The sequence below is a fragment of the Neofelis nebulosa genome, chromosome 7 (assembly GCF_028018385.1).
Source record: "Neofelis nebulosa isolate mNeoNeb1 chromosome 7, mNeoNeb1.pri, whole genome shotgun sequence".
NCBI classification, from domain to species: domain Eukaryota; kingdom Metazoa; phylum Chordata; class Mammalia; order Carnivora; family Felidae; genus Neofelis; species Neofelis nebulosa.
Genome location: NC_080788.1, coordinates 37,315,477 through 37,331,191, shown reverse-complemented (window position 1 = coordinate 37,331,191; position 15,715 = coordinate 37,315,477). Strand labels below are relative to the sequence as shown.

The 15,715-nt window shown below is 46.2% G+C and overlaps 1 protein-coding gene and 1 long non-coding RNA gene across 5 annotated transcripts in view; one reads left to right on the top strand and one right to left on the bottom strand.

Annotated features, from left to right (window-relative positions):
• Positions 1 to 2,959, bottom strand: part of ANP32A (acidic nuclear phosphoprotein 32 family member A) — a 39,937-nt gene extending 36,978 nt beyond the window's left edge. The window contains exon 1 of one of the 3 annotated variants that reach the window (XM_058737261.1): positions 2,829 to 2,959. In XM_058737261.1, the coding sequence (XP_058593244.1) occupies positions 2,829 to 2,882 (54 nt within the window). In that variant the 5' untranslated portion in view covers positions 2,883 to 2,959. Of the gene's footprint in view, positions 1 to 114; positions 369 to 1,692; positions 1,846 to 2,828 lie in introns of those variants that run through there. The other 2 variants (XM_058737259.1, XM_058737258.1) reach the window with 2 other exon arrangements.
• LOC131516362 (uncharacterized) lies at positions 280 to 14,237 on the top strand. Of its 2 annotated transcripts, XR_009264024.1 has the most exons (4): positions 280 to 417; positions 2,905 to 3,384; positions 7,162 to 7,329; positions 13,031 to 14,237. It is a non-coding gene; the product is annotated as an uncharacterized LOC131516362 (long non-coding RNA). The 2 variants fall into 2 exon arrangements; XR_009264023.1 differs by lacking the exons at positions 7,162 to 7,329; positions 13,031 to 14,237 and having other exon boundaries at positions 2,905 to 4,829.
• Positions 14,238 to 15,715: the final 1,478 nt, after the last annotated feature.

Genomic DNA, 15,715 nt, shown 5'->3' with positions numbered 1-15,715 from the left:
GCGGCCGCCCCTGCCCCCCAATAACGCGTCGGCGCCCTTCGGGCTCGGCCTCCGGCGGGCCTGGCCTTTGCAATAATAATAATAATAATGATAATAATAATAATAACACAACACCTCGAGCTCCAAAGCAGCGGGGGAAGCCAGGAGGCCCGCCCGGGGCCGGCCCCGCGCGCCCGCGCCCGGCCCGTGCGCACGAGGCCCGGCCGCCCCGGCGCCAGCCCGCCCGCCCGCCGGCCCGCGCCCCGCGCCGCATGGAGCCCGGCGCCCGCACTCGCAGCCCCGCGCTCCGCGCCGGCCGCGCCATGGGGGAGGGGCGGGGCGGGCCGCGCGAGACCCGGGAAACATGGCTGCTCGTCCTATTTCGGCGTCGCGGCGTGGCCACCAGCCCCCGGATCCGAGTTGGGAGAGGCTCCGAAGGTGGGTATGTGGGGGCCCCCGGGGGGGGGGAGTGCGGCGGGGTGGGGCGCAGGGGGCGCTCTCCGAGAGCTATTTGTCTTAAGAACGTTTACAAAAAAATAGTTCCTCCTCCCCCACCCCTTTTGTCCCTCATTAGCAAGCTTTCTCGCTCCCCCTCCTCCCCAAATGTGCAGAAAGTGCCCCCTCCATCCCCACCCGCGCCCCACCCCGCCTCGAGGCAGGGGGCAGGCGAGTGGGCAGGGAGACTCGGAGGCGAGGGGGCGAAGCGTGAGAAATCGCTCCCAGTTCGGCGCGGCGCGCTCCCCTCCCCCAGCACACACTCGGGGAAGTTTAAAGAGCCGGTTCGACCCGCTTTCGATCTCGCTCCCAGTTGGCCGGCCGGGTGGCTGGGGCCGGCCTGGCGAACCGCGCCTCCACACCCACCCGCCACGACCCCGGCCCCCCACTGCGCGCCCTTCCCCCTCCGCACGGGGGGCTTCCGGAAAGTACGCGGGAAGACCGCGGCTCCGGCCCCCTCCCCCATCACCACACCCAGCCCCCAAATCCTCCGGCTCGGGGTCTAAGCGGGGATGAAACCGGCCAGAGAAAGGCAAACCGCCGGCAAATTGTTCGCGGAAACTCCTGCCTTCTCGGCGGGCACCCCCTCCCCTTCCTCCGCCACCCCCTCCCCGCCCTGCGCGCCATAAGGCACTGCACGTCTACAGTCCACAGCTGCGTTATGGTGGGGGGGGGTGGGGGGGGGGCACAAAAAGGATCTTGTTTTCAAAAGTCTCACTCAGGTTTGGGGGAGGAACTAGAGAAAAGAGGAAGCAAGGCCTGCCTTCGCCAGGGATTCGGGTTTTAACGGGCTGAAGGGGCGACAGGTCAGCGCACCGTGCTACCCAAACTTCCAACTCTGTGGAACCCTGGCCACCGAGGCTGGAGGAGGGGTCCTCCGGCCCGCGCTGCCCGGGTCTCGGAAGGGGCCGCGAGAGGAGCCGGCCAGGGTCTCCGCCCCAGAGCCGGGGTCTCCGCTGAGCCGCCAACTCACATAAAACACTGTTTGAAAGCGAGAGGGAGACAGAAATACAAACGAGCGTTCGAGTAACCCACCCTCACCTTCCCCCTCCTTGGGGGTGGGCTTTCGCCCGAGCCTCCCAGTTCCCATCCGTGTAAGTTTCCTCCGGCCGTACTCCCGCCGCTGCCCAATCAATAACGGCGACCAGAAGGCAAACTCCCATCCCGGAGCTGCGTGTTTCCTATGCCCGCATAAATCTGGACCCGGCCAATACCCACCACGGGCACCAGGTCTGGGCAGCTCGCGTCCTGACAAAGTTTCCCGTGCCCATTTATTAACCAGGCGCCGAATGGCTGCCGAGGAGCCCACCCTGGAGAAAGCCTGGCCGGGGGGCGCCAGGGCTCAAAGGCTGGCATCTCAGCGAGGCCGGAAGGAGCAGGGGCGAGGGGGGACCGGGACGTAGCCTTTGGGTAACTTGCAATAGCGATCGCTCGAGGTGGGGAGGCGCGGGGATTATCTGTGCCTTAGCACGTTCGAAAATCCCTCCCCCCTTCCAATTTATCCTCCCTTCGGAAGGAAAGGAAGAAACATCAGCATCTGGCCCGAAGGTGGGGTGGAAAGAGTGAGGGAGAAAGAGGAGGAGAGGAAGGGAGGCAGAGAAAGGGAGGGAGGGAGAGAAAGGGCGCGTTCACGAACACTACAAAGTTACAAATATGGCTCCCCCGTCTCTCGCCTCATCACTGCAAAGAAATGAAGACGCACTTTAAACTCGAGCCATTCCCAACTCCACTGCAGCCCCCTCCCCACGCGCTCTCCCCGGGGGCCTCGGCCCACATTTATCAGAAACTAAACCGGACTCGCGAAGCCCAAAACTTATTGTGTGTGTGTGTGTGTGTGTGTGTGTGCGAGCGAGAGAGAGAGAGAGAGAAAGGGAGGGGGAAGGCGCGGGAGGGGGGCGGAAGGGGGGATTCATTTATAAAATATAAAACCCCCTTTTTTTGTTGTTAAATCCAGGAGGCAGCCCCCCTCCTCCTCTCCCTCGTTAATCTTTCCCCCAGACTGAGTCAAGGGAGCAGCGAGCTCAGAGGGTTATTTTGCCTCATTCTCTCCGACCCAAACGCGTGCGCCCGCTGGCCCCCGGTGGGTGCACACTCGCACGCACACTCTCGCACCCACACTCGCACACGCGGGAGCACACGCACAGGTAGTCACACACCAAGGGCAGCGGCGGCGGCAGCCGGAACATGCTCGGATGGCATTGCAACCCCCCAACCTTGCAATTCATTTGCAGTCCGACCCCGAAACCCACACCTCCCGGGCGCCCCCCCCTCAAAAAAAAGTGCCTCCCCCCAACGCACACACACACACAAAGTAGGAGAATGGACCGACAGAGATATTTTTGGCAAATGCTCACATCAGAGGGCGTCCTGTTCCGCAGCTCTAAATGAATCCGTTTGTCCATTTCCATCTCTCGCGCTCTCTCTCTGCAGAGGCTCCCGCGCCGGCGGAATTCAATCAATAAACCCCGAACCCACGGCCGCGCGTTTTAGGACTTTGAAGGCTCAACCAGCTCCGCTCGGTTCTCGAGCCCCCAGCACCCGCGGCGCACACTAACCTGATCACGGTGGAGGCGGGACCTGCGGGCCGGCGGATGAGCGGCAACAGCTGGAGCCAATCGCCGCCGAGGGTCTCCGGGCAACAGCCAATGGTGGCAGCGGCGGGGGGGGAAGGGACCAATGGGCGGGCTGCGCAGCCGGCCAGGGAGGCTCAGCCATTTGGTTGTGGTGCCGGAGACGGACCCCTTTAGATTTCGGGGCGGCTGAGGAGCGCGGCGGCTGCTTGGTGGCTGAGCTAGGGGGGTGGGCAGAATGGCGGGGGAAGGGAAGGTGACTGCGCCTCGAGAGCCTAGCCGCTCGGCCTCGCCAGCCCGCCGCCGCCGCCTCAGCGTTTGGCCGGGGGCGGGGCCGCAGGTGCGTTACTCGAGGGGGAGGGGCGCGGCCGGAGGGGTCGGGGTCGGGATCCTAGCAGGGCCGAGGGCTTCGCGGGGACGCCCTGGGCCTGCCCGCATCGCTGGAGCGGGTTGGTGAAAGAGGTGGACGTCCGGCGCGAGGTCTCGGGGCCGCGGGCTGCCCCGCGGGCGGGCTGATGAAAGGCCTGGAAAGAGGGGGGAGGGGTCAAGGGTGCAGTGGGAGGAGGGGCTGGTCATTTTCTGGGTCCGGAGGGCCGAGCGGTGGAGCGTGGCTGCTGCCCTCCACCCCCTCCGCGGGTTCCCACCCCCCGGCTGCGGCTCGCAGCCCGCGCGCCCCTTCGCCTCCCGCCTCGTCCTCGTCCAGCCGCGGCCATCGCCGCCCCTCTAATAAACAAGTAAATGAAAGCAAGATGCGTCCACCTTTGGATGACTTTCCTCGCGGTCTTGACCCTCTCTACGGAGGGGCATTTCAATTTGCTGTCATGTAAGGTCAGCCTGGAAGGAGCGATCACCATGAGGCACCCAGGATCTTGTTCAGCCAATAAATGAATGGAGACCATGGATTAAGAGTTGTTGCTGAATATACTGAATATTAAAAAAAAAAAAAAAAAAGTGAAAAGGGAAGGTGCTAATAACTTCTGGTTTTCTGGTCCAAACAATTTGATGGGCTTTGTAGACCTAGTGAAAGGAAACGGCGCACAGTTTATTCTAATCGTCCACCTGACTCATTTGGTTCAATTTGGGTTGCCAAAGAGGCTCTATTTGGAGCACTTTCTCCAGGTTTTACGGTTTGCTTGCTTTGGGTTTTTTTTGTTTTGTTTTGTTTTGTTCTGTTTTGTTCATCACATTAGTTTTTAGACCTTAAAACCTTCATCCCCACTGGGTTACCTACTTCTTATGGCCAGGCCTTGGACCTTGTCATGTACTATGTTGGCTGCCTATGGCTGTTAATAAATCATGGGAATTGTTGTCAACAAGGACGGATCCATCGTTACCCTTCCACACAAGTGTTTTTCAGTGCTTCTATTTCTGTGTCCACACTTTTCCTTATACACGCCAAGGTGGTTTTTACGTAGGGATACATTGTATTTTATTTTTCAGGCACATGGGTTCAAGGGAGCGATAAAGCAGTATGTATGTTGCAAATTTGAAATATTGTTACATAACACCAATACAGTTTCATTCTTGAGCATATAAAGTTGAGGAGGAAATAGAAAGTGACGGAATGTAAATAAAACGCAGAGAATGCTCACACTGGGGAAGAAACTGTAGTAACTCTGATACTGTAACCTGATGGATTGTAAACTTAAAATCCTACAGCCAAGCATTTTACTCAGTAAATTTTTCTTTCAGATAAAATAATAAGTGGAATTTGAAAAGTGATAATGTTTACCCTGAGTAGCTGGGAAATCCAAAATAAAAATGGAAAGCCATTGTTTTATTTCATCGGGGTAGTAGCGTATAATGTATTTGACTTGTTGACTTAGCCAATATGTTTGTCTTCCTCAGTTTTTATAATCTCGTTGAACTCAGTTTGTGTAGTTGGAATTTATTTATTTTTAAACTGTATTGGCTTTGTTATAGGACATACAGGGACCCTAAATTACCTCTCTTTGCCAGAGTCAGTTATTTCTGGATATAGCATTTAAGGTGGTTTCGAAACAGCTTTTCATCACATACATTAAGTCAATATGATGTGTAGAAGATATGTAACAGGAGTACTGAAGGTTATGTTCTATTTGATGGTAAATGCTTGTCTTCAATTTGAATTTTAACCACAGTTAAGTCCACACTGCTAGCAATGTGATAGGGAAACAGGGCCTTTCCAGAGGACTAATCCTTTAAAAGCCAACCAATCAAATGCAGAGATGTTCCCTTATCCAGCTCTGCTAAACAGAAGCAAATAGCTCACCTTGTCACACAAAGATTGCAGAAGATGACTTGGAAGCCTAAACCCCCGTGAAAGAGAGTTACAGGACAAATTAAGGTTACAATTGAAAAAAATTGTGGTTTGGTCACTAAGTCAAAATATCAAGCAACAATTGTTTTTAGAAGGATCTTTTAAACATTTTGATAGCAGATTTTGTATTGGTGTCAGAAAATTGAAAGAAGGCTTCACTAGATTCCAATCATACAGAAGTTGAAATATCCAAAAAGTATATATAACCAATTGAATACTTAACTTCCCATCTTCCAACATACTTTTTTTAAAAGATTTTTTTCTTTTAAGTAATCTCTGTACCCAACATGGGCTCTAACTCACAACCCCAAGATCAAGAGACACTTGCTCTCCCACAGAGCCAGCCAGGTGCCCCTCCAACATACTTTGAAAGGACAGACTTCCTCTCACTTCCACAAATAGATTTGTTTGTAGTTTATTTCTAAGAAAATTTTAATGATTCTGACTTTTTCTTACCAAAAGGAAATGGAAATTTCACTCTAAAGCTGAGCCATTTACCCCATGCCACTTGACAAAAAAAAAGAACTCTTAATATTCCTTATTTTATGGAGTTGTTAAATTACATTTCATTGCATAATATAGTATTAAACAAATGCTCTGAATGATTCTGAATATCAGAAGATAGAGTAAGAAAAGCGCATTCTATAGTGGGAGTTCGGTTATAAAAGTTGCGGTCTGTAACTTCTGGAGCTGGATTTGATTCACACTGAGAAGAATAAATGAGCTACAATTCAAAGGCTTGAGCCCATAGGGAGAAAGATGGCCTTCAAGTAAGGAAAGATGTCTTCCTGCCTTCCAGGATATTCTAGAATGTTTTTCCTTCAAGAACCATTCCAAATAAATGAGCATCCTATGTTCTCTAAGAGGTCTGATCTGAGCAATGGATGTCTTAGCTTCTTGATACATGTTAGAAAGTACTGTTTTATAAATAACCCACAGTAAGGCTGCCACCATGTAAGCTCATTTGCCCTTGCTTGGCGTCCAAAGATGGAGGCCCTCTGGTTAGCATCCTTTTTAGGATGTTGAACGAATGTATTCACAGTTCAACTTTTTGTTCTTCAGCCTGAATCACATACATTGGAACCTGGCCATTGTACTTTTTCACCTACATCATGGTTCTGCTGCCTGGACCCCAAAAGACAATGATATGGAAAGACTCCAGCTTAATTATGTTCTCTTTTGTCTTTCTATATAAATAGCTTTTAGAAATGTAGATTATTCTTTTGAAATCCATGGTAACAAATGTGAAGACTACTGCATTTTGGTTTGAATAGCAAAAGACTGTTGAGGTCCAGGATCTAAAAAGTTTATTAATTCTTTTGCTTAATAAAGCATTGAGTGGTTTTATTTTTTAAATTATTGAATAGTTACTTTTTCAATGAGTTGGGCATAGAGAAAAAGCACTGCTAGATGAAAAGTCATTCCATGTGATTTTTAAAATTAAATTAATAGTAAAAATTTTAAAGCCACCTTAAGGATGCTTTATTTTGAAAAGGAAAAAAAAAATCAACATCAGCTGAACACTACTTTGGAAATCACTAGAGTTTTTTTGAATCCGATTCTTAAATATATTTATTAAAGATAATTCAGGGGTTGCAATAAGAGAAAGTTGATTACCGTTCACCAAGAACACCAGAACTATAAGCTCTGGTGTCTGGTATTAAAATATGACTAAAAATAGATGCCTTAAAGGCAAATAATGGAATGAGAAGCCATTAGAACAAGACTGTGACTAAGGGTAAGCTAGGCTGAAAAAAACAGAAATGCAATTAATTTCGAACTTACTATTTGTTTTATTTTATTTTTTTCCTTAAGTAGACTGCATGCCCAGTGCTGAGCCCAACATGGGGCTTGAACACACAACCCTGGGATCAAGACCTGAGCTGAGATCAAGAGTCAGATGCTTAATCGACTGAGCCACCCAGGCACCCCCCTACTCATTTGTTTTAATCTATCTGCAGTTGAAGTTTGCCACTGAAGAAAAAGGTACTAAAGTCTATTAAGATATAGGAGGTAGAGAACAGACTTTCTAAGAACTTTTAATCTTTTTAGTATTTGCCAGTAGTGTTTGTAATTGTAAAAGTACATAGCAAAACTGTCCTCTCAGATTATCTCCTTTGTGGCAATAGTTTACTATTTGTACCTATAAGTAATTATTTTAAAATATGAACTCTATAACTCTTCTTGAATTAGAGATCAATTTCATGCATTCTGAGAAATCAGCCATTTTTAAATGAATTTCTAGTTGAAATAGCAGGTCCTCAGGAGAGTATACCTATACCCTAAATTTTCTCTGGAATTCCTGAATCCCAGCAACTTGAATCTAAAAAGTATGCCTTTATTTGCACATGACCGAACAAAGATAGCCATGTTAGGTATTTGAGGACTTTTACCCACCAGAGGAGCACAGGCTTTCCCCTGCTAGATTAGTTCTGTCCCAAGAATTCACCTGAAATCATGTTATATGCCTTCACTTCTCTCCTTTCTCTCTCTCCCTCTCTCCCTCTCTCTCTCTCCCTCTCTCTCTCTCTCCCTCTCTCTCTCCCTCTCTCTCTCTCTCCCTCTCCCTCGGCAGAGGGAGAGAGAGAATTCCAAGCAGGCTCTGCCCTGTCAGCAAAGAGCCCGACACCGGGCTCAAACTCACAAACCATGAGATCATGACCTGAGCCAAAATCAAGAGCCAGACTGAGCCACCCAGGTGCTCTTCTACATATATTTATTCGAAGGGAACTTGAGTTGAGTGTGACAAGTATTCTTTACTAGGCTAGACTAACTCATTATGTCTGTGTTTCTTTTCTCTTCTTTTTTTTTAAATTTATTTTTAATGTTTATTTATTTTTGAGAGAGACAGTGTGAGTGGGGCAAGGGCAGAGAGAGAGGGAGACACAGATTCTGCAACAGGCTCCAGCGTCTGAGCTGTCAGCACAGAACCTGATGCGGGGCTCGAACTCACAAACCGTGAGATCGTGACCTAACTGAAGTTGGATGCTTAACTGACTGAGCCACCCAGGTGCTCCTGTGTTTCTTTTCATATGCAGAACCAATGCTATAGATGAGGCCAAATAGCAGGCAAACACCAAGCCTGTGGATTGTGGTGTGTAGCACTTTTTATAACAGCTAAAGAAAGAAACAACATATTCATGTGCCCAGGAAAAAAGTTTGGGAGAGTGTGCCAGAAAATGTTTCAAATTTTTTTACAAAGTTTCTCTATGGGTGATGGGGTTACAGTGTTTTCTTGTTTATGTTTTTTCAGTTGATAACTTTTGCAATGAGATAAAGTTATTTGTAATGGAAATATAGGTATAGCAGATTTGAGGGATGCTTGTGCTAGTTGGAATTCTTGGCTGCAGACAACAGAAGCTTTCCCTGACCCGTGCAAGCAGAAAATAATTTCATATAAGGCTATCACAGAACCTAAGCAGAACAGGGTCCGGGAAAAGAGCAGGAAACGGGAAGCTGGGCAGCCTGGGATTGCCAAGATGGTGTTCCATGTATAGTCTGCAGAGGAACCCCCCCCCCCCATACCTCAGAAGTCATATCTGGACTGTGGACTCTGCCCCCCTCCATTGCTGCAAATGATCTCTCAGGAGCCTCCATTTTTGTGTCACTCCCTCAAGGTTCAGAGCCCTTGGCAGGAACATTTGCAGATGTCCCGGCTATCAGGGAAAACGATTATCTGCCCTCTTTAGCTTCTACAGTGGGATGTGTGACCCTGCCTCCTATCTGTTTCAGGATTCTGCCCAAAGAGTATTCTGACGTGAGGTGACCAAAAGTAAAATCCACTAAAGCGTTCTGGTTGAATAACACTGTGAATGTTTCTTAATGACCCGAATTACCCCTGTCTTAGCTCCTCTCTGGCTCTCTACTACTTACCAGGAAAAGACTTGCTATGGTCTGAATGTGTTTCCCCCAAATTCACATAATGAAATCCTAATCCCCAAGGTGATGATATGAGGAGGAGGGGCCTCCAAGTAGGAGGTGACTAAGTCATGAGGCTGGGCCTTCAGGACTGAGATTAGCGCCCTTATTAAAGAAGACCCACAGAGCAACTCAGAAGACGGTGGTACCTGATCTCAGACTTTTAGCCTCCAGAACCGTGAAAAATAAATGTTTTCTTTTGTTCCTAAACCACCCAAGTTGATATTTTTAAAAAAATTTTAAGTGTTTATTTTTGAGAGAGAGAGACAGAACATGAATGGGAGAGGGGCAGAGAGAGAGGGAGACACAGCATCCGAAGCAGGCTCCAGATTCTGAGCTGTCAGCACAGAGCCAGACGCAGGGCTTGAACCCACAAATCGCAAGATCATGACCTGAGCCGAAATTGGACGCCTGACCGACTGAGCCACCCAGGCGCTCCCCAATTTGGTATTTTGTAGTAACAGCCCAATCAGACTAAGACAAGACTGCAGCATCTTCCTAGGGTCAACCTAAAACAGAGCTAAAAATCTGAAATCCTTGATTCCCTTCATTTCCTTTCAAATGCTTCCCTGTCCAAATCCTAAGCCATAATAAGTGATATATACGTGTGTGTGTGTGTGTGTGTGTGTATATATATATATATATATATATATATATATATATATATATATATATATTATTGTTCATGTCAATGAAATACTTAACCAAAACAGAGCTGATGGTAACTCTGGGACTTTGAGACGAAGGATCCCAGTAGAGATATTTGATTTTAAGTCACAAGGAATTTAGTCCTGAGGAACACACCAAAGATAGGAGTGATCTACGTGTTATATTTCATGACTAAACGCAGCAATCTCTGGATATCTAGTGATCTAAGATCTTGAGTAGTGATGCATTACTGGCAGTGGGTTTCAATGCACTACTCCGAGCACAGGTTCAGGCTCCAGTGCAGAACTAAGCTGAAGTGGATGAGATTTGTTGTAAAAATTTATGGGGAGTAGGCAAGTGGTCACAGGCTAAGTAAGGGATCATAAAAGGATGCAGTCACTTTAAGGACAATTTTGAAGAAAAAAATGCTGATGGTGAGAAAAAATGTCAAAACCACAAACACATCAAAGAGGCCATATTCCTGGGAACAGAGAGGAAGGCTGCAAAGGATCTGCTGATAGAAAACATATTAATCCTGGGGTACTGCCTCTTTCCTCTTGCCCCCCATCTTCTCAGGTCACTTAGCATAGATTGCTTTCAGTGAGAAAAAGCAAATGATAACCTCGCAAAGACTCTGAACAATGATCTAGGCATTCAGCTGTTTTCTCGTTTGATATTTGTAACTATTAAAGCATGGCCTAACTGTTACACGAATAGAAGTTCCTCAGGAATGGCAATAACTTCTCTCCAGAGAGGCAGTGCTAAAGATGCCGTCCGTTGACATACAACATGCTCTTCGTGACCAACTGCTTTATTTATTTAAATGTAACATTTACTCAGATGATTTGATGCAAATTGTGGCAGGCTACTAACTATTCAACAAAATCTATTTCCTCTTCTTCCTGGACACAAAGTTTGACTATGCTTCCCAGCTGCCCTAGTAGTCAGATCAGGCCATATGACCGAGTCTTAGGCAGCAAAGCGTTCTGAGAAGTGACGCTTGCCGGTTTGAGGCCTTATACCTCCCACGCAAGCCGACTGAGATGCGGGTGACAGTGACCTTAGTTAGAAGCATTGTGTTGTTCTTGAGGGTGGAGCCTTCTGCAGCTTGGGTCTCTAAGGAGAGCTGGTCTACCAACCTATTCACTTGCTAATCAAGAGATAAACTGTGGCCGAGACAGCAACTTCCATGGTGCTGGGCCATTACATGTTTGATCTATTTATTATGCAATCCTGTGCTAACTAATACACTAATAAAGTTGCTTTTCCTGTCTTAGTTTTCTGTCCATTTATGATTTTGTAGATGCACTGCAAATTTGAAATATTTATTATTGTGTTTGCAGTGTATCTTTGAATCATAGGTTCTCAGAAGCACCATAAAGCAGGCATAAAAGAATTGTGTTAAATAACAAGGACTTAATGAAGAAAAGACCATTGTAAGAGAGTCTACATAAATGACACACAAATATCTCTTTCCCCACATATAATGCTCGGTTCATAGTAGGTGTAAAATAAATGTCTGTCATCTCATCAATAAATGAGCCTCCCTCGCGAGCTCCACACTGACATCTCCATTGCCCGTGAGACAGTTCCAAACAGCTCTCCTCAGGAACATCCACAGAACATTCCCCAAACTAATCTTCCTGTCAGCCTCTGCCTGCTTTGCTTCCACCAAAATACCATCGTGCTCCTCACTCTCCTGTTTCTGTCCGTCGCACCCTTGGCGTTGTCCTCTGTTGACTCACATTGCCAAATGGTTGCCCGTCTTCTGAGTCTGATTTCCCAAAACTCTTCGTCCCTTTCACCCATTTACTCTATGCTAAGAGTGCTTGACCCAGCTCCTGTTTCCCTCATGTCGACGTTGACCAAATGCGACCTAAAGTTCCCAGGCTTCTGTTTTTTCCACCAAAAATGTTTCAAAAAAAGTGTTTTAAGGACCAACATAGTATTACCAAATTTTACTTTTGCCAGATTAAAAAAAAAATTTTATGGTTGAGAGATGTATATACACACACATACACATACACATACATACACACATATATAAATATATGTTTATGTATTTTCTTTGTCCGTTCATCCGCTGATGGTCCCTTAAGTTGTTTCCATGTCTTAGCTAGTGTAAATAAGGCTGCAGTGAACATGGGCATTTATCATTTATTTATAGACTTTTAAAAATGGTAATGTAGAGAGGACTCATTCAGAATATAGGGGAGTCCTTCACATTACATATTAATTTTATGCAAACTCACCACAGTGTCCAAGACTTTCTACCCACGTAATTGGAAACTCTCCTGTGGGCCCTCGCTTGCCCTGAGGTCCCAATATCCTCTTATGGCCAGATGAATGTTGTTCGGAGCTGTGGTTACAATACTCCCATGACCAACAGCCTCTGGCTCCCGGTGGCCTACACCCTCCCCCGCCTCAACAACCCCCCCTCCCCCCCCCCCCCCCCACAGCCTGGCATTGAAACTCCCAACAAGGAGATCCCACACTACCTTCTCCCTGTTCTCTCTAGTTTCCAAACAAATTGGACCTTCTGCTATTCCCTTCTTTTCTATCTTGCACTGTATGTTTCTCCCAGCTTACATATTCTTTTATTTATTTTTTGCACCAGTCAAAATTCTACCCAGAATTTAAGACCAAATTTGATGCCACTGCTTTCGTGAAACCTTTTATGATCCACCCAAACAAACAAGATCTTTGCTCACCTTGACCTTCTGTAACAGGTCAAGGGCAGCAGGGGGCTGGTGCCTCCAGGTGCTTTTTTATCGACCCCTCCCACAATAAGTCCCCGAAGATAAGAATAATGTTGAACACATTTTTGTTACCCCTGCCTTACTGGAGCATTAAATATTCGGTATATATTCAGTAAGTAAATAAATGTTTTGAACATACTGGGCACCCTATTTTTAAAAAGCCCCTTTGACACATTTCAATAACTTTAGTCTTCAGTGTCAAGTAAATAGCAATTGAAACGGATTGCTAAGTAAAGTATTCTTTCTAACATGAGGGAAGCAAGAATAAATCCTTGTTTCTATGAGCATAACACAGAAGCTTTCCTACTATAAAATTTTTATTTTAGGCTTCTACCCAGGAATTGTCTTGTCTTTTATTTTAGGTTCCCACCCAAGGATTGAATTGTCTTAACAGCAATTCGTAAGAGAGATGGGAATTACAGAGCTCACTAACTCTAATTTTGTGTCTATGCCAATTTTAAAGAGGATACACAATTTTCCTTCCTTTGTGTTTTGCATTCTTCAAAAAGCAAGAAGGAATGAGATGGCAAAGCTCAACGACGTGAAACCATGAAACTCCTAGAAGAAAACATAAGGGGTAAACTCCTTGACATTGGTCTTGACAATGACTTTTTGGATGTGACACCAAAAGCAAAAGCGACCAAAGCAAAAATAAATAGGTGGGACTACATCAAGCTAAAAAGCTTCTGCACAGCAAAGGAAACCATCAGCAAATGAAAAGGCAACCTACAAAATGGGAGGAAATATTTGTAAACCATACATCTGAGAAGGGGATAATATCCAAAATATATAAAGAACACATACAACTGAATAACAAACACTCCAATGATAAAAAATGGACGGAGTGGGGTGCCTGGCTCAGTCGGTGGAGCATACAACTCTTGATCTCAGGGTTGTGGGTTGAAGCCCCACGTTGGGTGTAGAGATTGCTGAAAAATAACATCTTTTAGACAAACAGCTGGGAAGAGGATCCGAACAGACATTTTCCAAAGAAGACCTACAAATGGCCAACAGGTACATGAAAAGGTACTCAACATCACTAATCATCAGGGAAATGCAAATCAAAACCACACAGAGATATCACCTCACACCTATCCAGAAGGTCTAGTATCGAAAAGACAAGAGATAACAAGCGTTGGTGAGGATGTGTGAGGAAAGGGAACCCTCGTGCACTGTTGGAAATGTGCATTGGTGAAGCCACTATGGAAAACAGTATGGAGTTTCCTCAAAAATTAAAAAAAGAGCTACCATATGATCCAACAATTCCACTTCTGGAATATATCTGAAGGAAAGGAAATCGTTATCTTGAAAAGATATCTGTACCCTCACATTCACTGCAGCATTATTTACAGTAGCTAAGACATGGAACTAACCTAAGTGTGCATCAGTGGATGAATGGAAAAGAAAAATGTGAGATCTATCTGTTTATCTATCTATAACTCAGTCATAAAAAAGTAGGAAATTTTGCAACAACACGGACAGAACTTGAAAGTATGCTAACTCGTTGTAAGTGGAATAAGTCAGACAGAGAAAGAAATATTATATGATCTCACTTATGTGTGGAATCTTTTTTTTTTTTTTTTTTTTTTTTTTAACATTTTTTATTTATTTTTGGGACAGAGAGAGACAGAGCATGAACGGGGGAGGGGCAGAGAGAGAGGGAGACACAGAATCGGAAACAGGCTCCAGGCTCCGAGCCATCAGCCCAGAGCCTGACGCGGGGCTCGAACTCACGGACCGCGAGATCGTGACCTGGCTGAAGTCGGACGCTTAACCGACTGCGCCACCCAGGCGCCCCTTATGTGTGGAATCTTAAAAAAACCAAAGTCATAGGTACAGAGAATAAGATTGTGGTTGTCGGAGGGAGGGGTCAGGAGGTTGGACAAAATGTGTGAAGGTAGTCAAATGGTATAAACTTCCAGTTTATAAGTTCTGGGGATTTATTGTACAGCATGGTGACTGTAGTTACTACTGTACCATATATTGAAAAGCTGCTAAGAGACTAGATCTTAAAAGTTCTCATCACATACACACACACACACACACACACACACAATTGTAACCATTTGTGGTGATGGAAGCTGACGAAACTCACTGTGGTGATCATTTTGCAATATGTGCATATATCGAATCATCATGTTACACCCCTAAAGCTAATACCATGTTATGTGTTCATTATATCTCAATACAACCAGGAAAAAAAAATTCTGATTTTTTTCAAAAAGAGGGAATGAGAAGACAAAGCTCGTCTGTTTCACTCTCCTTTAACAGCTGGAGTTCTGAGCACTTGTGCTGCCATGTTCTGTCTCTGACCAAAGAAATCCAATTTCCACCTCTCATGGTCTATAAATATGAACATCAGTATGTCAGTGTTGCAGGCTTACTCCAATTATATGAACAGGAAATTTAGCAAAGGTGAGGATGAGTATATTTGATTAAGCTATTCATCGTTTTATGGAAGGTGTGAAAATAAAGGACTTTCGACGTGGGATTTGAATTTGACAGAGACTATTTGGTAAGAGGCTTTATGTGTTTAGCCTCACACTAGAGTGAGAGATGAGAAAAAAACAGAACGGTTCTTTAAATTAATTCCTTTTAAAAAATGAATTCTCTTGACTTCCAGCTCTAGTTATGATTGAGTGCCTGACATTGGACTCACCTTCCTGCTGTAAACAACAATAGAAGCTAGACAATTGTATAAGACAACAACTGCAGGCTTTGAACAGAAACCAAGGCAGGGTTATTACCCTTCAGAAAAGGGAAGCGCATGAGGTCAGCCTTGCATTCATCCCAGCACAGGGACATGGAGCCCAGGCAGGGAGCAGCAACGTCTCTGGGCAGAGGAAATAGAGGTCAGAGCGCAAGCCCTCTAACACTGCTGGGTGTGGAGGGCAAGGTGCCTGGGAGGAGGGAGTTGCAGAGAAGGAATCCTCCACAATTGCATCCAAACTTCCTCTGAGTACTTGGCCCACTGGTAAGCTGTGTATGAGCAGGGCAAGACTCCAGGAGACCCAGCAGGGAACAGTTTCCAGGAGGTGATTGCCAAA